Source organism: Cygnus atratus, chromosome 6 (genome assembly GCF_013377495.2).
Source record: "Cygnus atratus isolate AKBS03 ecotype Queensland, Australia chromosome 6, CAtr_DNAZoo_HiC_assembly, whole genome shotgun sequence".
NCBI lineage: Eukaryota > Metazoa > Chordata > Aves > Anseriformes > Anatidae > Cygnus > Cygnus atratus.
In genome coordinates, this window is record NC_066367.1 from 36,079,486 (window position 1) to 36,106,418 (window position 26,933).

Consider the following 26,933-nt stretch of genomic DNA (forward strand, 5'->3'; position numbering starts at 1 on the left):
GAATTTAGTGCACACATATTGGCAAGCTTTCCCTGACCCGATCTGTCTTCGGGCTCAGGCAATCCTGCTATAGCCACCTTTCTTCGAGCAAGAGCCAGTTAATAGCGTTGTGCAAGGTCCAAGTCAGAATTGGCTCTGAAGGGTATTCACTCTGGGGCCTCTGTGTCTGCTAGAAAGCCACATTCCGAGTTAGAAAAAATATTGAGAAGTGTCAACAGGAAACATCACGGAAGAGCATACAAGACAAATTAGACAAAAGGAGACAGAAAAAAAAAAAGAAAAAAAAAAGTCTTGTAATGACAATGCAAAAAGAGAAAATAAATATATATCTAAAAATTCTGAGAGCAGCGACTGTAAGCTAGTCAGAAGAAGAAAAAGCCAAAAAAAAGGCAGGCACTTGAACCAGTTGCTGTCTTTGTCATAGTTACCTGATACCTGTTTCACTGATTAATCTGTTCCAGAGAAATGTATCCATTTCTATGAAAAAGGGGGGATTGGTATTTTAAGCCTTGCCAGTAAAAACAAGCAGACACTCAGTGTGCACCAGAGTAACATTTACAGTGCCTAGGCCAAATTCATGCCTTGTGTAATTTTATTGCTTTTACTGGAATTACACCAGAGATGAGCTTGGCCTTTTGCCTTTTTCTAGCATTTTATAATATTTCTATTAGTGGACATATAGAAGGAAACAGGGCGTTTTGTCTTCAGAATTTTCCATAAAATCTTTTTCAATAGGCTTAATAAATAAAATAAACCACTTAACCTATGAAACAGGAAAGAATCAAACAACATTTTCTAGATATTAAAATGATGTTAATACACTTTGTAAATCAAACAGTTGACACGTCTACATGCTGAAACAAAGTCTAGAGAAATTTAAAGCCTGCTGACTATCTCTGGTGCTTACCCCGTGCCAATGAGAACATGAAGGTCCTGACATACCCCCTAGTCAGATTCAGGAAAGTTCACACTTGAGGATATCCACATCCTAGCCATGAAGAAGATTTAAAAAAAAAAGAAAATCCGCTCTTTTTCTCCTGAATAAACTGAGGATGTGAGACACTGTGCCTTAGTGTAGTACACATACTGTCACAGGCAAGGATCTGGCACTCTTTCTGCTGCAAACCCCATTTAGTCAAACTTTACACTTCAGCCATTAATGGAACACTTTGGGCTAACACCTGACAAAGTGAGTCTGGCCTAGAGATGCTCACAAGAAAAAAAAAGAAAGAAAAAAAAAAAAAAGGTTTAAGTCTATTAAGTTTCTTTATGGCAAAAAACAAAAGTAGTTGTACGCTCAGATTCTTTCAGCATTCCTGCTCCTTAAAATAAATTTATGGATTTTAAAGAAAATTATGAAGGCATAATTCCACAGTGTAGACTAACTGCTTTTCCTGCTTAAAAATAGAATTGAAGAAAAAAGTTACTACAAGTCCACTATGTTTTTCAAAAGTGTTACTGCAATAAAAGAGGGAAAAAAAAAAAAAAAGAAGTTTTGCTGTCTGTATGTAACACTATGGGGTCAGTTTAAAAAAATCCTTTCTCCTTTTTTTCTGCCTGCAGTTGAGGAGAGCAAATAACTGCAGTTGTATTTTATTACTTCAATTATTTGCTGTAGCAGCTTGTGTTACATCAATGTTTTAACCATATAATATAGCAGCCTAATGGGATTGATACCTAAGTGAGAGAAATTGTACCAACAGAAAGCTTCAGGAGCAAGGCAGAGGGCAAAGTAAGACCAGCTTAAAAAGGAGAGTTTATGTTAAGGTTTTCTCTTCTTTAAGAGATTTTTTAGTTCCTTTTACTCCTCTGAATTTATGAAGTTGATCTTGCTAGCAATATAAGAACTAAATCGCCCCTAAATTTGCTAGTGCATGATAATCGGCCCCGGAATTAACATGTCTTGTAAAGACCTCCGGTTGTATATTCACTCCGCAGATTGCTTTATTTTAATCAGGATCCTCACAGATCATGGATGTAATTATATAGCAAAACAACTTCTTTTTGTCTTCACGCAGACAAACAATGCTCACTGGTTTGAGTGGAATGACATATATGTAAATGAGAGCAAAATGTGGCCATTTTGTTTTATAACACAGCAGAACCGTATCGCTTCGGTCCTGAATAGCTGCAGGCAGATGGATCCAGCTCTCGGTGATTCCTTCAGGCACCTTTTTTGCTGGTGTCAGAGAAGATACATTTGAAACAGTTCAGATTCTTGCCATTAGGCAAGAAACAGATATTGCCATTAGGAACTGCTTTCTCATGTTTATTCGACTCTGTAATTGATATATTTTATTTTGTACTTCCTGATTTACTGAGATCAGTCCACTAAAATAGGTACAGATTCTTTTTAAGGACCCGAGTAAGTCCCATTTTTGGTCAATGGATGTTCCTCACAGTGTTTTGTTGGATCAGAGCCTTGAACTTTATATATTTGGATCAAAAATGTAAATATCCAGATTTTCTATCAGGATTTCAAAACAAAGAACAAAAACTTGGGCAGTTGCCCAGATTCTGGACCATTTTCAGGTAATACTGAGGCTCTTAAAATCACCACGGACCCCTCCAAAGCAAGAGCAAAGCAATGAGTCTTCAAGATCTCTTCGCTCAGAAAACAAAAAACTCCTCAAAAGACAGAGAGTAGCTATTCCCTGCCTCTTCACCCCATCTCCCCAGGAAATATTTCCCCCAATATTTCAAACCATATGTTTAGATTTGTCAGTCCTGAACTGACATGGTGTTACGTGACATAACACACCAGAGTAGCTGCCACCACATGGTTTTCCTGTGCCAGCAGCAACCACACAATGGTGTTGGAGGTACCACAACTTTTTGTTTACTTAGAAGTGAAATAATTTTGATGAGTGTATGGTATCAGTTAGCAAGTGTTGAGTTCTTTATGGTGATATTGCTCATGTTGACTTAAATGGAAAACGGATCAGCTCAAAAATCTTTAATAAGAAAAGTTTCTTACTGTACTTGTAGTGATGCCCTGTGGAGCCACTAGAACTAAAAATCTGTCAGCGTACTTGGTAGAAACTTTGTTTCATGGTTCTCTAACTCATATGATTGAGATTAAATTGAACAAAATCTTGGCACATAGTTTGGCAGTCGAGAAGCATTCCTCTGTTTGTGTGTGTGTGTGTATGAGACAGGCAGGCAGAGAGAGGGGAGAATTCAGCAGTCACTCAGTTGGTGTTAAATTATCAGGTGCTACATATTTTTAATAAACCTTAGTGGAAAGATAAGATAAAACCTCTTCTAATGAAAATTGCTTTCACTGAGGTTATAAACTAAGCTTTAAACAAGCTGAGCATCTACTGTAACCAATTAACTATTGAAAATAAAATCATTCAAATTCTCTAGCCCAGCTAGCCCGTAAACCAGACTTGAATCCAAACAGAAAGGTAACAGATTCTAGAAAGGGTGCTCTTTAGGCATTCCGGTTTTCCTGCTTTAGCGCTAAAACAGAACAGCTCACAAACTGCTTTATTTAATGCCCAGATCTGTGACCTGCAGGGCTATCCTCACCATGGTGGCTGATCTAATGATGGAGTTTTTTTTGCTTAGGTTCCCTTCTACTGTCACTGAGCAAAGACATGTTCTCTTTAGATATTTTGCAAACAGTCGTGATATAATGTTTGAGAAGCATCTGGATTTGCACTCCAGAAATTGTTCATAATGTTTTCCGTTATTATCTTTATTTCACTTGCATTTTTGTTTTCTGGTATGTCGTACGTTAAAAACACAAAGAGCACAGCTTACAGTAAGAGTCTGTGCTAGAAACTTTGGAACTGTCTTGGATGTCTCTGTAGTAAATGTTGTTAATGATTACTGGAATTTTCACCAAAGAAGGAAATTAGATATGGAAAACACTGTATGCCAACTTCTTCTTTCCAAGTCTTCAGAAATACCAGAGGATCTGTGTGAACCCTAGTAAAAGGGCTGAGATTGGATTTCCACCTTCCTTACATCATTCCATGTTGCAGTCAAAATTAAGATACAAAGGCAATGATAAAAATCAAAATCCTTCCCGTAGCCTCAAATTTTAAAATAGTTATCTTCCATGAAAATATCAAATGATAGTGATATTTATGCCTTTACTTCACCCAGAAGTCAGCTAACAGATATCAGCTACAGATATCAGCTACCAGTTAACAGATATCCGGTGCATTATATTGCCAGCAGCTAGCCTTTTTTCTTCTCAGAAGTCAGTATTTTTTTCTTTATTCTTTGTATGTCTCAGGTACATTTCAGTTATGTTATTCGTATCTCCTTGTGTTACTGTTGTTTGTTTTTTTTTTAATATCTGAAAACAGATAGTAATTTGTTCCATTTCAAACTACACTTAACTTCTTTTCAGGAGCTCCTGAGGAATTCATACATGAGCTTTGTGCTACTTTAATATAGTATACTCTAGTACAGATGACAAACTATAAAATGAAAAGTATTTCTGTGTGACCTATGGAGTGGCTTCTGTCAAAGTGGTGAAGTATGCACTAGTTTCTTAAGTTCTGATACTTACCACTGTTGGTAACCCAGTTCAGGATTTCTGTGATCTTGGTAGATTTCCTGACTGCATTTCTTACCTAATGTTGCTTTGGTGATGATTCAGATTTTGTCCAGATTAAATGGAGGCAAAAAAAGTCTTTTAAGTGACCTGAGCCTGTTTGGGACAGTTAATGTCCCAAATGACAGGAGAAATAAAATACAGAACTGCAGAGTCCTGCAGCTAAGAGGAAAAAATAATGGAAAAATACGTAAGCACGATAGGCTTGTGTCATGTTAAAATTAATGTTTCGGTCTTTTGACATATTACTGCTTAGTGTCACTGTTTCATAGAGACAGTTGTATTTGTCAAGTCATGTTTGCTAAATATGATTTTTGCAAAAATAGTACAATTTTGTTCACTTATTGAGGGAAGTTGCAGACTAGAGGTTTATCACACAGAAGAAAGTGTAAGAGTTCAGTGGAACTCCATGATCTCAATCATTAGTGTGTCTTTAAATGCATGCAATGTATACTGGGAAAGATATTCACGAATTAGAAGCTATCTATGCATATACATACACACACACACCTTAGTATTATCACATTTATATGTTAGCCAGATATACAATGCTAAGAATAGCCATATCTACACTTATCTTCCAAGAAAGCCCCTGAGTTTTTCACACAGGCATGGACTGTAACACCAAAGGTGTCTGATAGCGTGCCACAGGGTAAAGATTCTAATTTTTAAATGTTTTCTCCCACTTAGAGATAAAAGGCAAATAGAAAGATAGACGCCTACAATCTTATATTAAAAAGTAAAGACTGTTACCAGCTGCACACAAGAGCCCGAACTCCATTTTTAGCGCACTGTTCTGCTAGCACAATCCTTCTGTTAGAAATATTGAGCTGGTCTAATTTCTAACCATACAAAACATATCCAGCCTTCTGTGTTATGCAATGGAACAAGTGCTGTCAAGTGCCTAGCTGATGTTTCTTTAACCGTTGTTGGACTACAGCAGATAAACTGTGTTCGCATCCACGCCACAGCAAAGCACCACGGCTGTAGGAAGTGCCCACAAATGGTTAGGCAGGACCTGCTCCTGGAGACAGCGAGACAGATAACTTTGAGACATCTAGGCTTGAACGGAGCAGAGCTGTCAGGTAAAAATGGGGCTGTTAGAGAGAAGAATACGGGACCTATCCAGAGTCCTCAACTATATCTAAAAACAACAAGGAATGATGGAATAAGTTGTCCTGTGACTTTATATTTCTATCCTAAACATCTCTATTCCATCCTAAATTTCCTATCCCAGTCACTGTCCTTAAAAAAATAAAATAAAATAAAACAAAATAAAATAAAATAAAACAAAATGAAATAAAATAAAATAAAAAAAAATCTCTGCCAAGCAAAGGTACTGCTGTCCAGAAAATGCAAACTCCTTACCCATTTTGGCTGAAGGTTTTGTGTGCCCAAATGTATGGTTCTTCCACTTGCAACCGTTAAAAGTCCCATCAGCAGTAGTGCTGGTCAGGATGGGGAGGTGACATTGCTGAGGTCTAATTTAATCTCTCACTATTGTGAAAGATGTGGAAAGATTTATCCCTACTGTGCACTAAATTCTCTTTAAAATCAGCATTGGGAGTAAGGGATGTTTGGAGAATTGTGTCTCTCCCTTAGCTTTTAACCACAGTTCCAACTGATGTCAGTGGACCTGACTGAAAGTCCCATATAGTCCTAAGCGAGGAGTTAGACCCCCCAAGTGCAATTTCCCTTAGTATTCTGATGCTGCTCAAAAAACACAGGCATGATGTTGGTGATGATGGATCCCCAAATGAAGCACAGTTTAACCAAAGTGGGAGGATTTAGCAAAATGCATAAATTTCTCGTATGCTACTGTCTGTAACAAGCAGATCCTCAGCCAGTTTAGTGAGCATAAGTTACAGCTGGCTTCTGCTGGAATAGTTTATACTCTTGACCCTCCTCAGTTGTGTAGCCAATAGGGAGTTGTCAGGCTACATGTGTTTTTAAACTTCTTTCAGCTAAATCAGAAATCCAAAAGCAAAATACAGCTCTCAGCAGTATCATGTGGAGTTGTGACACTCCCTGGAGGGCTCAGGGTCCATAAACCAATGAATGGATTACAATGAGGCATAAATGTAGTATTTTCATCCATGACAGATATAATCTTGAGCCTGTATTTTTCATGTTACTTAACTCTTTCAGAACATAATGTGCGACAGAAAATGTCTTATAATGCACATTGCAGTAAATATCAGTCAAGTATGCTTTATTGCTGAGCTCTACATGTTTCCAGAAGTTAACAGGCACAGCTGGGATGTAAGAAATGGCAGCGTTGTATATATTTCTTGAACACACAAAATACCTTGGCTCTCTTCTCCCCTCCACTCAACATTACATCCCCAGCTGTTCTGAGCATGTCAGATAGTGGATGAGTTTTCCATCAGCAGCTTCTCCTAAAAGGATAACCTTTATTAAGGCTTTCATTCTCCCCAAAATAAACCACATTATCCACATTGTCATCACATTCATATTAGACTATATTGTATATATATAGTAGATATTGCATGGCATGGAATAATAGAAATACTAACTGATGGGAGGTGGTAAACTGCTATTAGCAGCTTTACCTACCAGAAAAGAAAAATCAGTGCTAGTATTTAAAGTCTTTAAAGTATTTAAAGTATTTAATGACCCTCATAAAAATGTCTCAGACCTCTCTACCTGAAATCCCCTTCTGTCAGCCCCCATAGTGCCATATGGCCACAATGCCACATGGGTAAGTGTAAGCTGCACTTGTATCCTAAGAGAAAGGATTGCTGGTGAAGGACCATTCAGCTTCAGCTTTTGAAGACTTCTGATTGTCCTGAAAGACGATTTGGGCAAGCAGAAAAAAAAAAAGAAAAAAAAAAGTATATTTGATAAAGTAGCAGGGAACCGTAAATATTCTATTTTTTTCAGATAAATCAAGTGTTGGTCAGAAAGGACCTGCTAACCTATACATGAGAAGTAGTAACTGCAGCAAATGAGAGCAACTAGGAGTGGTGAAGGAGGTATTAAAATAGAAAACAAATAAACAAACAAATAAACAAACAAATAAATCATCCACAAAATTAAATACTAATGTATTACAGAGAAAGAATGGATATTTCCAAACATTTGCTAATTTCAGATATTATACTGAGTTGCATCGAGTAAGATGGTGTTATTTCTTTTTAACTGCCATTCCATTTAAACCAGTGAGTGATGTGTGTACTTGAGGTCTGTATTTGGTAGGGATTTTTCCCCTTTAGCATAAACCTTGTTGATTTAAAAATTGAACAAAGATGAATCAGGTGGTAAATGTATTCATGTAATCATTTTCATTAATAAGCCGTTATAAATAATAGAGGGAAGGTTTTAAGTGTATAATTTTCTGTAGCACAATTGAGATTTTTCCACATCTTCAGCAGTAAGTTAATTAGAATCACCTGCATTTTCTTGGGCGGACACCAAATGGATTGCAAACAAAAACAGATTAAAATAGCTGTAGCTCATGGCATACAGATGACAAGATTCACAAAGAGGACAATCAGGCAATGAAAACCTCCTCTTTTTCAAACATTTTTAAAGGAAATTCAGCTCTTGTGAGTCGCTGTAAAAAGACGTTTGTAAGTGTTTCGCTGAAAGACTAGAATGGCTTTGTTTCTGATCCCATGATGAGTGAAAGAAATGTTTAAGAAAGATCACTTTACAGAGAGATTCAGACTGAAATGTGATGACTGTGATTCAAGCCAAGCCAAAAATTACAGCTCAGAATTAAAGGGGATGGACGTGGCTTGGGAATCCATTTTCCCACATTCCTGAATCTCAATCATCCCAGCCAATGTTTAAAAGAAAATACAGTGGAAAACAATGAGGTCACTTTGTTTAGCTGCAAGAAGCGGGACTATCGGAACGGCAAAAGTATATATTGGAAGTAACGGCAAAATTACAGTGAGCACGCTGCATGTTCGATGGTTTCATTCAAAACAAGTAGCTTCAAAGCCTAGTTTTTTTTCTTGTTACAGGGAGCCTTCTGAGTACATCTTCTTGTTCCTGGGGTTTTTAAACCATAAACTTCTTGAATGTCAAAGACAGAGAAATACAATAGAGAAGAAGACGGAGACAGAGTGAGCTTGATTTAGGCATGAGACAGCAGCCCTGCATAGCAGTGAACTGTGTGCTAGTTTAAATTGCACTTGCTCTGTACTGTTGCTACCCTTATTTATTTGTGTATAAATATCCAAGTAGAAATTCTACCATCAAGTGATATGAAACAGAATAAAGTATATCATCCATCATATTCACTTGTTACTTATTCTCAGTGTGTAATGCTCATATTCAGTGTTGTAATTGCTTCCATTAAACAGTTTCTACGGGGTCTTGAAAACAATAAGATCTTAGTCAAGCTTTTCTCCTTTCATTGCATCTTGAAGTTATTACCACAAGAAAAAATGAGATTTTCTTTTTATGTAGGAATGCCCCTCATCTTCTTGATATTATTGCAGTCAAACATAGGATTATTTCTCATTAGCTAATTTCCTAAAGAGATTCACCAAACCTCATGTCAGACACCTCCTATAGACTCATTTCTTAGCTTGTTAAGAGCTAGTACAATTATTCCCTTCCTTCTTTCCCCCACTACCCTTGTGTTTACTAAAATCTGATGCAGTCTTGAACTAATAGAAAAAATTAGACCTTGTTCATCCTACTTTCAATTTGGGCTTGCCTGCCAGAGGTCCTGCAACTGGGCAGTTCTGAGGTGATGAGTCCAGTGCCTGCAAATCACGTGAAAAGTACCCATAGAGAGGTCATCTTTCCATCCTCTCTTTAATACAATGTGTATTTTATGTTTCATTTTATTTGCCTCAGTATCAAATACAGTGTTCTACTGGAGATGCTGTTTGCAGTGCATGGAGAGGTGCAGTCTCTTCCCCCCTTCTATTTGGTATCCTCTTTCTATAATTCAAGGGATCACATTAGTCCTCTTTGCTGTAGAACTGAACTGGGAGATTCTGTTCAGCTAAGTTATCTAAAATAACCCCCAAGACCTTGGCAACCTATGTCCAGAGTGCTGGGTGTGCCCTGTGTTTTTCCGTATGAAAACTTATTTTACTGGACTGAGACCATTTAAGGTGGCAATTCAGACCTTCTGTAACTTTACCTGTCCTCCCTGATCTTTGTGTCATCTGCTTACTTTGCCAACAGAGATTTTTTATTGTTGCTCAAATCTCTGATAAAGGTATTAGATGGCAGTGGACTGAGAGCTCCACTCTTGCAAGCTCTTCCAGTTATGACCTTGTTAACTGATATCTCCCATTAACTGCCACATTTTGAGGTCTGTCATTGAGCCAATTTTTAATCCATGTAATATATGCCCTGTTAATTCCATAAAATGCAAGTGCTTTAATCAAAATGTCATGTGGTACTGAGTCAAAAGCATTTTGGAAAGCCAAATATACTATTTCAACGCCATTGTCTTTATCATCCGGACCTGTCAAAAATCCAGTCTTTCAAAAAGATGCAACAAGTTTGCTAGACAGGGCCCTGATTTCCATGAAACCATGCTGATTAAGATTAATTATATTTTGCTCTGAATTATTTGTTCATAGAGTCGTGAATTAATTATTTAAGTAGACTGTCTGGGACCGAGGTCAGTCTAGCCAGTCTCCGAGTGCATCCCTCTTACTGCTTTTACAGTATCAGAGTAACTCTTCTGCCACTCTTTCCAACCTTAGTCATTTTGAAATATTTCTCTATATTTTATTTGCAAATGAAAAACACGTGTATATTATGATCACTGGTAAGTGAAAACTGTATTTTTTTTATGACAGCAATTATCTCTCTGTCCTTCAGAGTGACTTCCAATATCACCTGCTGTTCAGTCTCCTAGGTTTGTTTGTTCTTGTCTGGCTGGTGGAGCTGTCTAGCTTGGCAATTGTATGGCACCCACACGAAGGGTGGTTACGATTTCATTCCAGCAGAACAGAGCAAATCCTGGTGTCCGTCTCCAGCCCCACTATTCAGGAGTTTAAGGACATGCTTAACTCCACACAGCACGACCCCAAAAAGCAGGATAGAGATGTCACCAGCGCTGAAAGCCCCACTGAGCACAAATAGTCTCGTGTTCAAACAAAGCAGGTGCTCGTTTCAACCTGAGCTGCGTATCAGGTTTGCTGGTTCAACCATCTTCTGCTCACACCACCTCTGCATCGCACCTCATTGTACATGCAATAAATTCCATGTGTGTGCTGCTAATGCCTTCATGATCTTACTGTCTTTGTGGTGTAATGCAGGCTTGGTTTGTTGTTCTCATCATTTTCATCTCTGATTTCCATTGTGTCAGACAAAATAAATAAATAAATAAATGTATCCTATATTCACCCGAAAGCCCAGGTACCTTTTGTACCCTAATCTAGATGCAGTGCTTTCAGTGCTGAATTTTAATATGTTGAATTTATTCATTAGTACTCTTCGTGATTTTCCTTCTAGTGGCATAGAAGTATTGATCTTTTGTAAAACTACTTTTGTTGCATGCTGTTTTGTGGTGTTTTTCTCATCAGTCACATCAGCTTGCCATTGGTGTGTTTGCTGCATTCACACACTTCTGCCTCTTTAAATGACTTCATGCCTCATTTCTGTGCCCTTAGTAAACTTTAAAAAAAAAATGTTTATAACTCAGGTATTTATGGTAAGATGTATATGAAAACAGGAGGAAAGAATTATAGTTTTAGGGAGAACATACCCTGATAATGACCTCTGAAATATTTGTAAAGATAGCCCTGGGCATCTGAGCCCACAAAATAGTTTATAATACAACAGCTTGATTACATAATGATACTTTAGTTTTAAAACGTATGATCTTTCTGTTTATGGGAAGGCATAATAGGCTCCTTTGAAATACAATATTTTTGCCCTGAACATAACTGATTTTAAATGAAAGGACTAACTAAAGAATGCCTTTTTTCAAGTTTGTACTTCACTTTGTTGTTGAATCCAGCACGATGGTTTCTTTTATAAAACTCCTAACAGGCCTGGGGACCACACCTACTTCAGGATGCATTAATTGTAAAAGTTTCATGGGTTTCTATGCAGGAAGTTACCTCGTATCATTTAAGATGATATGTTTCAAGTTCTAAATCTTGTTAAAAAAACAAACAGAGAGAAAAATATCTATGTAACCAACACCCCAACCACTTTCCCCTCATCCCCCCCGAATTTCCTGTTATATGTTCAATTTTAAGATGTTGTCAAACATTCATTAAGCTTAGGCAGAACGCAGTGTGATTTGGGAGAGGGATTCATTCTCTGCACCAAAACAGAATTAATGAGAGCATTTCATTTAAGCCAGTTCATAAAGCATCAGAACAACTTCAACCTGTATCAAAGCCTAACATTTTACAACTTTTGTTTGGATATCACCTAAACTCTTCCTTTGCCTGGGTTTTTAGTGTTTTTTCTACACTGCCTGGTTCCAGCTCGAACTGCTACTGGAGTTGGCACTGACCTACTTGCATGGTTGTTTCCACTTTGGCTAAAAGCAGGAGTGCAAGGAATATTGTTAACTAAAAGTTCTTCTAAGACCTTCAGTGCAGTTCTGCAGAGTGTATATCATGTTGATTGTTCATGAATTCCTACCAAACCTGAATTTGGCTGCCTGTTAACTTTCTTATCGGGTAAGCCCATGTGAATTTATAATGAAAGCTGAACCTTGCCTATAGTTAGGGTGTTAAAGTGAGGTATTCTTGAATACGTCCTTTTCCTACATTTCTTATACCTTTACAAAATTTAGAAGGATGGAAACATTGAATTCTTTATCAAGTTTTTGGCTGCCATTTGTAATTGCAGGCCCATGCTATTCTCAGGTTCCTCATTAAAACAAACAAAAACAAAGTTGGAGCTTGGGATATAAAGCAAATAAGGTAATTCTTCCCCTCCAGGGCAAAATCCAGTAATTCATTTCTGATAAAACCCACTCCAAAGCACAAGAAGGTCAGCCTACAGTGAGCAAGCAGTTGGACTTTATTAAAATGAATATTTTTCCTGAAATGTTCTTTACCGCTATACTTGAACGCCAGCACCAGATAGGAAACTCTGAACAACTTTTGTTTCATCTTGTTCCCTAAGTATTTATAGCCTGCCGTGAAGAAACACTGACAGCAGTGCAGTGATGTTTTTATTCTTGATAGAGGTGCCCTTAAAAGTGAATTTGCTTTGAAAATTGCTCACAAAATCAGGACATTAGAACTGTAAAGACATCTCTTTCTTTCTCTCTCCCTCTCTCTTTTTTGCGCCTAATTGGATTTCCAAAATAAGTTGTTAACAATCCAGCGAAGATAATGTGGTCATGAAAAGGATGTCCAAATCCACCAATTTACATTGGTTTGGTTTGGCTTAACTTTCAAAGTTCTTGGAGCAGAAAGTTGATGGCACGTGAACACTATAATTGGCTTGATATTCTTGGATTTTTTTTCTCCCTGCCATACTGTATAGTGTCCAAATGAAATGCTAATCAGAGCTCGTTTCTGGACCAAAGTAAATTTATAACAATAATAATTCACTTATATACTCCACATCACTTTGCAAGATGTAATATCCTCCAATTTACAACATAGTTTGTCATTTTCACTCAATCTGGATAATTTATGTAGTTTCATACTGAGGGGGTTGAGCTGTTCCAAATTGATGCTATTAATGCAAGACACTGCTATTTCACCCAAAGTGACATGTATTGCTTTCACTCCCACATATCCCAAAAGGTTGAGAACTGAGTCGAGTTAAATCCAAACAAAAGCTAACATTCTGTTTTGGGGCTTTTTGTTTGTTTGTTTTATTTTTCCTCTTTACTTTTTGGTTTAGACTTCAATTTACATGATGCAATTCTTAATCTGTTACCGACAGGAGTCCCATATTCCTAAACAAGGAACTACTCTTGCTCTCTCACTTTCCCCTTTCTAAGACAGAATGAATCTCCTCAGTTTTAGGATAAAATTGCATTATTTAAACATTTTAGTAATTTCCATTTGTTCATATGTTATATATCCAGTTGATGGATAAGTTCCAAGTGTTCTTGATTGGCAAATCCTTTTTGATTTCTCTTAAATAAACTTATTCTTTATTCCTCTGTAACCAAAGGGGATCTTCCTGAAATGAATCTTCACTTTCAGTATTATGTTGCAGGATACCCACAGGTGCAGGGTAGAAAATTGTCTAATAAGAGGAATAGATAACCAATGTATAATATGGAATTGTTATTCTTCTTTAAAATAGATTATTTCTTGTAAACCAAATCAGAAAGTTCCTAGCAGGGTAGACATAAAATAAGAACTGTATTTTACAGAGAGAAAAACAAACAAACAAACAAAAAGCAACGGTAATTTGTTTCTGTCTGAATCAAAAGTAAAATTAAATCTTTTAAAAAGCCTCAAGATAGTGACATTACCTCCAAACATTGGACGCTGCTGCTTGGGGCACTCATCTGCCAAGGCATGATGCAAATATCTTTGAAATGAGGACTTGAACTTCAGCTCCCTCCTGTTTAAGTGTAATTACAACTGGGCTTCTGAGTTGCTTTTTGACTTGTTTTCACTTTTTCCTATACTTTCCATTTTTCCTTTTTCCTCACCCTGAATTAGAAAAGGAAAAATTCCCACTAGACACACTGTCAGAACTGAAATATTTCTTGAAAATATTTTGTTTTGACAAATTAACATTTTCCACGAGAAAGGCTTTCTCTGAAATTGTTTGCCAAAGCTAATTAAAACTTGTGTTCCAAGTGATGAGTAGCCTTAAAAAAAAATTGTTTGGTGTAGATTCTCTTAGCTTCTTGTTTACTTGCAAGTCTTAAATGTGGAATGACAATGTACAGTTTTGTGTTTTCAATTTTTAAGCATGCAGATTCGGTCATTGTTTGCACAATAGCTAATTCCCCAAGGAAAGGAGAGCAGTTCCCATGTGCTTTGAAATGCTACAGCTATGCAACCGGGGCTGGAACTGCTATTTTAAACAGTCATATCAGCAGAGCTTGCTGTAGGAGATAATATGTCACAAAAGGGAGTATGACATCTAGTTTCACCTAGAAGATAAACCTTGAGTAGATATGCAGGGAGAAACAAGACTGTCAGGTTGTCCTTGAAAAGGATGGCCTATATTAATGAAGAAATGCACTCCGGGGCATATGCTATTTGGGATATTTAATTTCAGCTTCAAACTTGTCTGATCTGCTATGAAGAATGTAGTAGAGAAGCTTTAGTTGTGTATAGTCTCACACACGTCATGATTTCAGAGTGGACATCTCACCACTTTATTTCAGAAGGTCACAGCCTCAGAAATTCACATCTGAAAAACCCAGGCCCCAGACTGAGAAGCTTCCCCTATTGATACAAGCTATTAGTGGAAGCACCCCGCATTTCAGCAGGGCTAACATACTGTCGTGCATATCCCAAACAGCCCTTCTCTATGAACACAAGAGTTAATTCACTCTTCCTTTCCTGTCACACTCAAATACCTTTGCAGAATCGTATTCTGCTGACAGAATTACAAGATAATTACAGTCAGGTATTTTGTATTCACTTAAGCTAATCCACCACTTTTATTTTTCATTGTTGTTGTAATCAGGCAAGAGGCACTTCAGTTTTTGTCAGGTGGATTATTTTTCAGTCATTCACTACACTGCACTTCTTCATACTTGTTAGGGTGCTTCTGGCTTCTTGACAGACATACAAAGAAAAATACTTATATGATCTAAAATGAAATATGTGTTTCTCTTTCAGGTCTAGAAGTTGATGGAATATACAGAGTTAGCGGCAATCTGGCAACAATACAGAAGTTACGATTTGTTGTCAATCAGGGTAAGTGATTCCTCCACCCTGGTAATGTTTTGTTTAGTATTTAACTGTCTCAGATGACAGAATTTCAGAATCTGCTATACATTAGTGGCATAGAATGATGAGCTGTGTTTTGGAAAAGAGAGGAAAGGGAAGGTAGAAAGATATTGCACAGAGGGAAATGTCAGTTAGGAGAGAGGAAAAACAGCACAGTAAGCAGAGGAAAATAGTAGTTAAACAGGAGATGAGAAACAAACAGAAAAAAGGAGGAAATGGATAAATGAAATAAGGTGGCAAAAACAAAGCATATGTAGAAAACCAAAGAATCAAAGTGAGAAAAAAAAGAATAAAAGGAAAAATAGCAGATTGTTTGGATGTTGAAAGTTAAACAAAACTAAAAATAGAACAGGGATCCAAAGGAAAACAGACAAAGAGAAAAAGGTGCTGAAAGGAACTGAAAAGGGAATACTAAAACTAAAGTCCCGGCTCTGACAGAACCAGTGGAAGATTTACCTCTGATTTCAATAAGGCAAAGATTTGATCCCAGGAAATGAGAAGAAGAAAGGTGAACATTTGGGGAACTTGAGAACCAGAATTAGAACCAACCATTCTGTTATGGTTTTGTTTAATGAACGTATTGCCCCAGATTCCGCATATAATGTACATATGTACACATGTACACAGATGTAGCTAAAGGAATCTAACATTGATCAATAGATACTGTTACAGGTGTGGAAGCTGATATTGGTAGCTCATTAGGATACATGACAAATACATTGACCTCTCTGAACAGTGAACTACTCTTGGCAAAGACTAAACATATTTGCATTTAATAGCTTAGCAAATACCATTGATGACAGTGAACCTCCTGATCCCACTTAATGAGAAAAACAAATTAAGCTTTTCAGAAATTTGGAAGAAAAAAAAATCTTAAATTGTGTTCAAAACTTTATGCTCTTGGATTAATCAAGAATAAATGCAAAGCTGCTGCAACTTTTTATCCTACTTTTTCTTCACTCTTTCATGGTTACCTGAAAACTATTACTGGAACTGCTAAATACTGTGTAGTGTGTGTGGTTTTATTTGTTTGTTTGTAGCTGGTAATTGTTGGAACACAACTTCCTCAATTGATTTTGTGTTATGTATAAACTAAGGCTTTTGACTCAAAAATTCTCATAATATTTGTGGTGTCACATAAGAATACTCCCACCTTCAAGCCTACATTTACAGCTCTAATGAAGGTTTCAGGGGAACAGTATCTGTTTGCAACCTTCTCAGCTGCTCCAGACCAGTCTTGTCTTCAGCTGAACCTGGAAGCTGCTTTATGAGGAATCAGTATTTATGCCAGTAAATTCAGTGAGACTGAATAAATCATCAGGCTCATGGTTTTGACTCGTTACTTGGGTTCCCTTAGATTTATGGCTGTTGGGTATTTGTGTGTCGATAATGTAGTCTGCCTTGGCTTCCAAGTGACTGTGCACTGTATTTTGTTTGGAGACGGAGAGGCAAACCCAGGATTTTCTATCCTTCTTCGCTCCCCAGGATCTTTGCTCAGGAAAAAATGTGCCATAAAAATAATGGTCCTGTCTATCATGTCTCATGGCATCCAAAGGTTAACGTACTTGAGGTTAACATTACTGCTCAAGTTTTCACCTAAAACAGATGGGCTGATACTGCAAAGCTAGACAGAAGTCTAAGCTGGCTTTTTGCAGCACAGAGGTACCAGGCACCTTTTTCTTCTGGTTTATACCACTGTGAAAAATGAATATATGTAGGTGAAGTTAATGGTACATTAAATCCACTCTGACACTGGCTACTTAGGGCACCTGCAGTAAACCTGCCTGTTGAGTGACCAAAGAAAATTCAAAGAGAAATAGTGCTGTTGGAGCACTATGTTATCATGTTATCTGTTGTGACAATTATTGTTTCTTGTGTTAGTCTTTGTTGATACAACTACAGCAGTCATGCATATTGTATCATAATGAAATAAATTTTCAGTGGGAGGTGAAATTATCCAGCCAAGCCCCCTTACATGTCCGTTAAAATCTCAGATATGCAAATATCTGGCCAGGTCTGAAGTTAGCCTTTATTCAGGTAGATGCTTGCAGACGTACCAAAGACGCTCTGCTATAAACCCTAATGCCACATTTGCATTCCTCAGGGGTGACACCAACACCACGTGAAGGGAAAGGAGAGAATCCAGCATTTCAGCCCCCAAAGAATAATCTAACAGTTGCTAATCAGAACCTTCACAAAGTAATTCAGGCACAAAGAATGGCTTTAAAATTGCAGATCGCTGTTTCATTTGTTTAAATAACATCCCTTCTCTCTGCTAGGTAGGAAGCTACAGGCAGGGAACAGCCCATTAACTCACGGTGTAGCTCTACAGTCGTGGATGCTTGTGTGTGTGTGTGTGTGTGTTTTAGCATCCTGCTAATATTATCCTGACTTCCAGGCTGCTGACTGGAAGATATATACCCACTTCATGGTCCCTCCTAATCCCTAAATGGATTTCAGAACAGCCAGATCCACAGATTACCTAGCAGGCCCATCAGGCAGCAGCAGGGAAGTTGTAGGTGCAGAGAGTTGGTTAGGCAACAAAAAGGGGTGTGGAGTGGAGTGAGGAGGGGATCTAATCAGCTTTCCTCTGGGGGAATAGCCATGGCTCAGGAGCTCCCTGCACCTGCAAAAAACACCGTGGGCAGATCGGGGGAACAGGATTTACTTTAGTGTGTGCTTGGAAGGGCAGTAGTGGTCTCCACCTGGTGTCCCCCCAAGTGTGACAGCATGAATTTCAGATACTGTTCCATGGACTCACAAAAGTTACTAGGAAAGCAGTATTTTTAAATAAGACTTTCTGGTTAACATTCCAATAGAGATCCTTCATTTTAGTGAAAGTCTAATTTAATTATAAATGCAAACAAATGTTCTAAAAAAGCCTATTTACATTGCAGAGATTGACTGTGCAATCAGTTCTTATACAGGCCAAATACTTAATGGGCTGTTTCTTCCTGCTTGCTCTGCTATTGTGTTACACCTACATTTATAGGATATAAATAATATGTATCATATTGAAAATTAAAGATCATAGAAGAGACTCTAGGCTGGCTGCCATATCAAAGTACTTTTTATTAGAATAGTCATTAATTAGAATATAGCAGAGCTTTATTTGGCTCCTTTTTCTATACAGTTAATGTCATCTGCAGTATCAAAAATGAACTAAGAAAACTGGTGAATATGAAAGGAAAACAAACTAACAATTGACAGCTTTATCATTAAAGAAGAAAAAAAGAACAGTGAAAATCTAAAAGGAACCTTGAAATTCTATATTTCTGGGGGAGTGGGAAGGGGTTTGCAATAAAAAAAAAAAAAAAAACATGCTCCATATCTTTTCCACTTTTAAATTCTCTGAATATACTTCGTTTCATTCTCATTTCTTGAAGTAGGCAGCTCTTGAAGAGAGCTTTGACCTTGACAACAGGAACATCAGCAGAACAAACTACCTTATTTACTTTGTCCCTTTCACAGAGTTTTCTTTTTCTATAAAAGTCTATTGATATCACACCTTTTTTGCTTCTGTGCAACAGGATTATCTTTTGTCTATGATTTATTTTCCCATTAAGAGCCGAAAAGATCAGTTGATCATAAGAGGACCAAGCTATAACATCTCTCAGCACTTTTGAAACTCTAAGTCATCATTTTTCAAATCAGTGAATCAAGGCAGTGCGAGCTGTTTGGACCACTAGTGACATCAAGACATTCATACTTTGTCTAAAAGTGCTGAAAGAATTGTGTTTTTAGAAACTGAATTAGGAGTAATTTAATATTTCTAGCTGTGAACCTATGGCAAAGGCTTGTATAATAGTCACAGACATTAGTCAGAGATGTCCATTCTTATACTTTTCATAATATTAAGTCTAATAGCTGCAACTTCAGGAATATCATATGTATATATTAGTAGTACTTAGTAATTCTTTGGGAATTTAATGAAAAATCTGTAGGACTGTTGCTGATTTTTAGCACCATCTAGTAAGTTAAAGCCATTTCAGATATTTATAGGGCTAACTGACACCTCTAGAAGGGGTACATGATCATAAATAGGTCTGTTAAGCCATGTAGAACATGGTGGCATTTCCAGGGTATAAGGATGCTACTGAAAATATCAATTGCCTTGGCCCAAAGGGTGGAGAGAGCCCAGGTGGGGCTGTTCAGGGCTCATTGGGGCCCCCAGGAGCAGATCTGTAATTAGGGTGGCAACACAATATGAAAGAGGGGACAGCTGGAAGGTGCCTTTCAAAATCAAGCTTCTGACCTGATCAGAAATGCTAATGGTGGTGCAAAAATGCCTCAGAGAAGAAAGAAAGAAAAAAAAAAAAAAAAAAAAAAAAAAAAACAGAGCTCATCCATAAGGGTGTTAGTATGTAAGAGTGTGAATCTGTGGCGTGCTCCCTGCTCTGATCTAAGCTGTCATGTTGATGCACAAGGTGATATAATGAGGTAAGGCTTTCCTTGCATTAAACCCTGTAGTTTGCTGTCCCACATCTCTGTCCCAGCAAACCCTCCGTTGCCCTCCACGTTTGAAGACCAGAGACCCTTGCTGAATGAGGAGACAGAAACTTAGTTCTTTATGCTTCCTGCACTAGTCTGCTGGGTAGCTGGAAAGGCATTCAATTTCTAGGACTGTCAAACAAGCCATTTTCATGAGTACTAAATTAGCTGAAAAAAATGGAGCTATAAAGGGTTCATAAGACATTGCTGAAACACTGAGATTCTATCCTAATGCATATATGTTCAGGGAAACTAACCATAGAAATACAAATTTCAATGCTTATTGGTTCATTCAGCAAGTGTTGGTTCATACATAATACAAGAGAGTTCCTAATTGTCTTTATATCCAATGCTTTGTTTGCAAAATGCTTGGTATTTGCAGTACAGATGACCTTTGCATCCCGTTATTTCATTCGCAATACCTTGTGCGTTAACTGCAAAACACCGCGTAGCATCCAAAGGTCAATTACTGTGTTTTTACTGCTCAGTTACTATACTTATGTACCAAAGAGGGGAAACATATGGATTTTTACAGAGGCTAGATATTGTTACTGGAGAGAGGCACGTTTCTTATGGAATATAGAAAATATGTGAAAAGACAACTATCTGAATTTGTAACTACACCATGGGGGAAAAGGTGAATTTACTCTTTCCCTGACACCACCTGGGGTTAACAAAAACATTTTGGCAAAAAGGATTACAATTTCTGCTGTTTCGTCTATACGAGTATCCTGGAATAAAATTTGGTTTAAGAGAAATTAAAAGTAAAATGTAAACCACAAATATGTGAACTGATTGCGAATATTTATTAACTAAATAATTTAATAATAAAGAAAATGCCTACTTGATTAATTGTTACAGAGTAAAAATTACAATAAAACTGTCTTGATCAGTGCTTTGCAGAAGCACCATTACTGTCTGTGCAGTTGTTTAACAAGGATTTAATTGGAAAGATAAGTGAATGCACATTTAAAAGTATTGTTAATTTGCTTTATAATCACCCCATCCTTCACAGTATTGACAGCACCAGGCACAAACCCCTTTCTCTTTTACAAGTATTATTTTCCATATGTGCACAATAAATCCTGAAGCAGTAATTGGAAATTTTATGGATTTCAACATACCTAGTGTTTTGAGTTTATAGGTGCCATATCCCCTCTCTAAAGGTAGCTCATAGGTGGCATTGTAAGAAAAATCATTGCCTTTTTATTACCCATGGGCTGTTTTGGAGGGTTGTTTTTTTCTTAAGGAGTATCTGATTCCTATTTACTTTTCCTTTCCATTTGAAATATCAACAAAATCCTCATTGCAACATTATTTTTGATTTAATAAACAACAGCCGTCAAAAACAGTAATCTTCAATATGCTTATATTCCATCTGTACTTATATTTATTGTTCTAAAATGGCTTGGATTAATCTAATTGACAAGTAAGAGCCCAGACCATATGAGCAGCGAAGGATGATACCTTTAACCAGCAGGATTCTTCAACTCTGCTGACATGTTCTTTATCAATGAACTATGAGAAAAGAGGAGCAAAATCTCGGGATTTTTTTTTTTTTTAATATTTTTATTTTTTTTAACTATTGCTGATTATGTGAGCTTGCTGGGACCATATGTCTGAGCCTGGGCTATGAGGAACCAGGGCGGTTTTCCGGCTGGCTCTGCCTCGGGACCGGAGCTGCCTTTGGAGCAGACCCGCTGGGTCAGCACAAATGGGCTGGGTGGTTTTAGAAGGGGGAGTTGGTTTATGGGTGGGGGGGAAGTGGTGGCTGGGGGAAGAAAAGCAGCTCTTTTTAACAGCTTATTTTTTTGTTATTATTATTATTTTAAAGAAATAAACTCCCCATTCAGAAATACCCCAGCGTTCCCACTGACCCGACATATCCATTTCAAAGGCAGCCAGCAGCCCCAGCCTTGCGGCTGCCAAAGGCTCCGTGGGCAGAGGAGAGCAGGTCCTCTGTCAGCTGCCAGCTTCCAGAGAGCAGCTACAAATGTGAAGGTCCAACAGGATCGTTGCCTGCTTTATTTTTAATATTACAACAAGGACTGTTTTCCTTGTTTGTGTATCCTTAATTTCTCGTGCATTTGCATTGCTGTGGTTTCCCATTATGTCTTGCCATCTTGTGAATTTTTAGAAGTTTTAGGAGGTTATTGATTGCATTTTTAAGACATATGTGAGTATGCCTAGAAAGACGTGAACGTGTCTTGGGTAGGACCTAACCTTGGAGCCACCCTCTGCCTTGGTGACATTCTGCTTTTGCCAGTCTGTGCGATCACGTACAGCCCAGGCAGGAAAGCCTTCCTCGCTTCCACGAGCAGTTACGCATGTAGCCAGCCTTAGTGCGAAGCCAGCAGAGCGGTCCAAAGTTCATCTCAGAAATATCAGGCTCAAACTGGGTTACTTGCTAGCTGAGAACCAAAATGTCTTGAAAGCCTCGAGTCAAAAATAGGTTTTTCTTTCCGTTTCACACTTCCCAGGCAAGCACAGAAAATAAAATGGACTGAAGCAATTTTCAGAAATAATTATAAAACAGCTTGTTTCTGGGTTAAGACCTGCATATGCCAAGCTGTAGCCAAGATTTTTTTTTTTTAATTTTTCCAAGCTTTAAAACTCTGACAAGAAATACTGTAATTGAGCCCACAGTAGTTGGGGAATCAATTAATATGTGCATGTTACTGGTGTGGGCTCTTCCCTTTTGCCTCTGCGTTTCAATGTCTATTTTAAGACACAGAACATTTTTTGCTTTCAAAAGAATTTTCATTTCCACATCTTACCCTTCTTTTTCCAGAGGGGCAGAAAAACAAACAAACAAACAAAAACCTATGGTACCCAAACACTGATTAGTAAATGCGAGCCTGGTGATGGAACCTGATGGGAACACTAATTTTTTTTGGCAACCAAAGATTTGCATTCTTTTGTTAATATTGTGCATCATATATTAAAAAAAAAATAGCTACAATGTTGGGTTTTTGTTCTCAATATGTAAAATAAATAAATAAACAAAATCAGAATTGAAAGTCTTAATTTCCCAACCCGTAGCCCTAGATGCAGCGCAGTTTCCCCTTCCAATGGTATTGTCATGTGCTTTCTTTTCAACATTGAGATGAGTAAGTCGGTAGAATGGGAGCAGAAGAGGCAGTCAGCTAGGTTAGTGTGGTCAGCCACAATCATACCATGGATTTTATGGCATGTAGTGTATGATCAAGCATTTAAGACATGCCTTTTATTTCTTTTCTAACCGCAGCACCATTTGCGTTACAATAGCTTTTTGCTTAGTAACACTTCAGGAAGCGGAAGAAATTCTTGATAACCCCTAAAGAAGTGTTTTTTAGGCACCAAGAACGACCATAGTGTTGCACACTGTAGCAAGGGATTGCTTTTTTGGGGGACATTCATAGTTGTCATGGGTGACTTTTTGATGGGGTTTGTTGTTTGACAGTAATGCTATAGGAAATACTATTACATAGAGCTCCAAAATAACAAGGAAAAGAAGTAATTTATCAAGTCATCTGGTAAAATTTATGACAGGAAAACTTATGAACTGCATGATTTTTCGGATAGTGGAATAACCTCCAGAAGCTGGGGGTTGCCAAGCATATCTGCACATAAATTAAACCAAGCATCAAAATACCTTAAAGGGGATGATCTTGTGCTGCAGGGAGATGGATGTCCTGGAGAACTCAACTGAATGGTTCCTAATTAGAGTTGGTTGTGATCAATGTCTTACAAGATCATGGTATGGCCTAATATTTGGGGTATTTTTCTCCCCTGTGGTCATTATCTGTAATTCTGTGGCTTGTATGTAATACTAGCTGACAAATATGAACTTACAATAGGGTCTGCAACAAAAAGGGGCAACGGTGAATGTGGGCATATGTTAAGTAATGATGTGCAGGGTGTGGTGTGGGACTTGGAGCTACCACACCACAAAATCAGGCTTTGTCGTGGCATTTGTGGTCCCCTGTGTGCTGAGAATGGATAAAACCATAAATACTGTGGTAGATACAAATGTTTTAAGTAGAGAGTGATTTGGGGGATGGAGGACAGGGGGACTGGTAATGCATTTCACTGATGAACTCTGTTAGTTACTTTAGTGAGAGGTGAGAGTGCTGACAACAACACTGAGGGCTAATCTGAAAAACTTTCAAAAGAAAAATATCTAGGAAGGAAAAAAAAAAAGAGGAGAAAAGCTAAAGTCTCTCTTCTACAATCCTTGGAAACTTTTGCTTTTGAAAGGAGACCTATGCTCTCTTATTGACTGTCTCATTTGTCGATATAATCTTTCTTAGAAATAAATTCCTGCTGAAAATAAATTAGTTTTCTAAAGAAATTCTCAAATCACGTTTGAATTTAAAATGGATCATTCTTGGTTTTAAAAATATATATATATTACTGTGTTACTCTGGAATTTTTGCAAGAGCAAGTTATCATGGTCCTGGAAAGCATCTTCCCTTATGTGATTCTTTGAACATCGTGGTCTTGAATCGGTTACCTAATCGTTAGTATTTAGTGTTGTTTGAGAGGACCCTGAGTATCAGACTGACCCTCACAGGGCTGGCACCGAATGTGTAGGAGAGTTCTGCCCTTGGAGATTAGGTGCTAGAAGCCAGGTGAGATGTCTTAGAACATTTTAAAAGGATTAGATACCTAAATTTAGGCAAAGCAATCAAATCTTAACTACACCCTTGTCTCTTAAAAAAATATATATATATATAAAACTATATGCATATTAAAAATATTATGTACGTTTACTGGCCAAAACATTTTTTTTTTTTTTTTTTTTTTACAAATTCTGGTGTAGAAAAAGCGTACCCAGCTGTTCTGTAAGTATACATACTACAAATATTTAAAAAAAAAAAAAAAAAAAAAGTACTTGCTCCTCTTCTAAGCCTTATTTTTCACTTTAGACTTATTACTGTAGGAATTATTAAATATATTAATTTAAACACTTAGAGAGGTAGTCACACTGTATTTTAATTTCAAAGTTATGCATGGTACCAGAGTCTTGAAAGTGAGAACGTAGCATAGCTCTCACTTGAGTTTTCAGCTCTCATCTGAATGTTAACACTATTCAGTCTGCAGCATGTCTGTTGTCAGTAAAAGTAACAAGGATTGTTCAGATCTCTTGAGATCAAAGGTTTTGTTTCCCAACCCCACTGTAGTAATCCAAGCCTAATCAAAACCCTTGGCGTGGGCAAACACCTCGGGGTGAGTTGAGAATGATGCCTTTTGAAATCCACCTATGGATCTGTGGTTCTAATTTCAATGCATCATCTCTTCTTTGTATGATTTCTGTTGTTATTAATACAACATAACAGCAGTAAAATTTTGATATAATCAAAATACGGAGTGTTGAATATAGTGGGACAAATATTTTATAATGTTTTTGCCCTCCTATTTCACAAGCAGTGGCCAAGATGCAGCCAAATCTGCTAGTTTATAATCTTTTTCTACGTCCCTCTTCTTTTCCCCATTACCAGCTGATGTAACATGGGAGATCTGGCTCATCCGTGATTTGCAGCCTGGATTGACATTGAAACATATATGGGCAGGAGATATTTTGAGGCAATAGTTTTGCTAAAATCCTGGAATAAACCTTTTCAGACTCTGAACATCCATCACCTCTCATAAACTGAGTAAAAATCATAGTAAAAGGCATCTCTAACCTGAAACTAGTGTTAAAACGATGTAACCAAACTTTGGCCACAATTGGGTTCATCACATTTTTAAAATCCCACAAGTTGTAAAGACTGGATTGCGTGGACTGTTAGGAGGTGAGAAAATCTCTTGAAAGAGAACAGGATAGTGCTATTGCTGGATTTTTACTTATTGTAATATACCAGAGATCTGGTTTTTTTTTTCCTGTGTAATCAGATAATTAGAAAACAAACAAACAGGGATTTCAAAACACATTTCTATCAACCAACATTGCATGCTTACAGAAGATTGACAATGACTTAATTAAGTAGATAGCAGCAGTGAAGAGAAGATGGATATGAGGAGAAGGAGATTGCTTGTTCCCGGTGCAACTTTCCTTACTGGGTGTCAGGTGCATGCCTTTCTAGAGAGAGAGCATCAATGCAAAGAGTAAAGGAAAATGCAGGAGAAAAATGGCTGGAAGATTTTTGTCACTGTGCTGCTAAAAGCTGGTTTTTACTGCAAGAAAAGCTAGATGCTTGCTACCTTTTCTTCAAGGATGATGTTGCCATCAGCTGAGGAGACAGGATAACTAGTTTCAAAATAACTTGTGTTGCTCAGAAAAATAGTATGCTATGGTACCTGAGTAATGTAAAGCAGAGCTGCCTGATTCCTGGCTTCAGCTCAGGTGGACAAGGCAGGAATTGACAATATCTAGAAAAACAGGGGCAAAGCAGAGAGGTGAAACTCCACGTTTCACGAGGACATCTGGGTTAAACAGTGATAACCAACAGGCACCTGGCAGAGCAATACCAAGGGCTCGTGGTATCATCGGCTGTCCTGCTGAATCTGGAGATAGAAAATGTTACTTTTTTTTTTTTCCCCTGTGTTTAATGATTTGCACAAATGAAGATGCTAAAGCAACTTAGAGATACGTACTTTTGAATCAGAGCCACATGATAAAGCATTCAAACAGAATGCAAATAATTGCAGACTGATGTATCCAGCAGTTTTTTTTTTTTAAATGAATAAATAATTTAGCTTTACACATGGGCAATCCTTGCTAAAAATTGCAAATCAGAACTCTTCTGTTTGAATGTATTTTATTTTGTTAATGGATTCACTAATATGAAAGGCATCTAATTGTATAATGTATTATTAGTCATTTTCTTTGGCATCCTATTAACTTTAAATAATTCTAATATTTAACATTTTATAACATGCACAACAAAGTTCTTCTATCTTCAGCAGTGGAAAAAAATATGCATTAATAATAAATTTTCATAACTCTACTGTGTATGTTGTGGTACATATTTGAGCAGAAATATTGGAGATTGAAGCATAAAATAACAAATCACGTTAGATGGCATTTAAAAAAAAAT

The 26,933-nt window shown here is 37.4% G+C and overlaps 1 protein-coding gene across 1 annotated transcript in view; it reads left to right on the forward strand.

Annotated features, from left to right (window-relative positions):
- ARHGAP15 (Rho GTPase activating protein 15) overlaps positions 1–26,933 on the forward strand; it is a 313,229-nt gene that overhangs the window by 192,736 nt on the left and 93,560 nt on the right. The window contains exon 10 of the mRNA XM_035556046.2: positions 15,310–15,387. Within this exon, the coding sequence (XP_035411939.1) occupies positions 15,310–15,387 (78 nt within the window). The remainder of the gene's footprint in view (positions 1–15,309; positions 15,388–26,933) is intronic.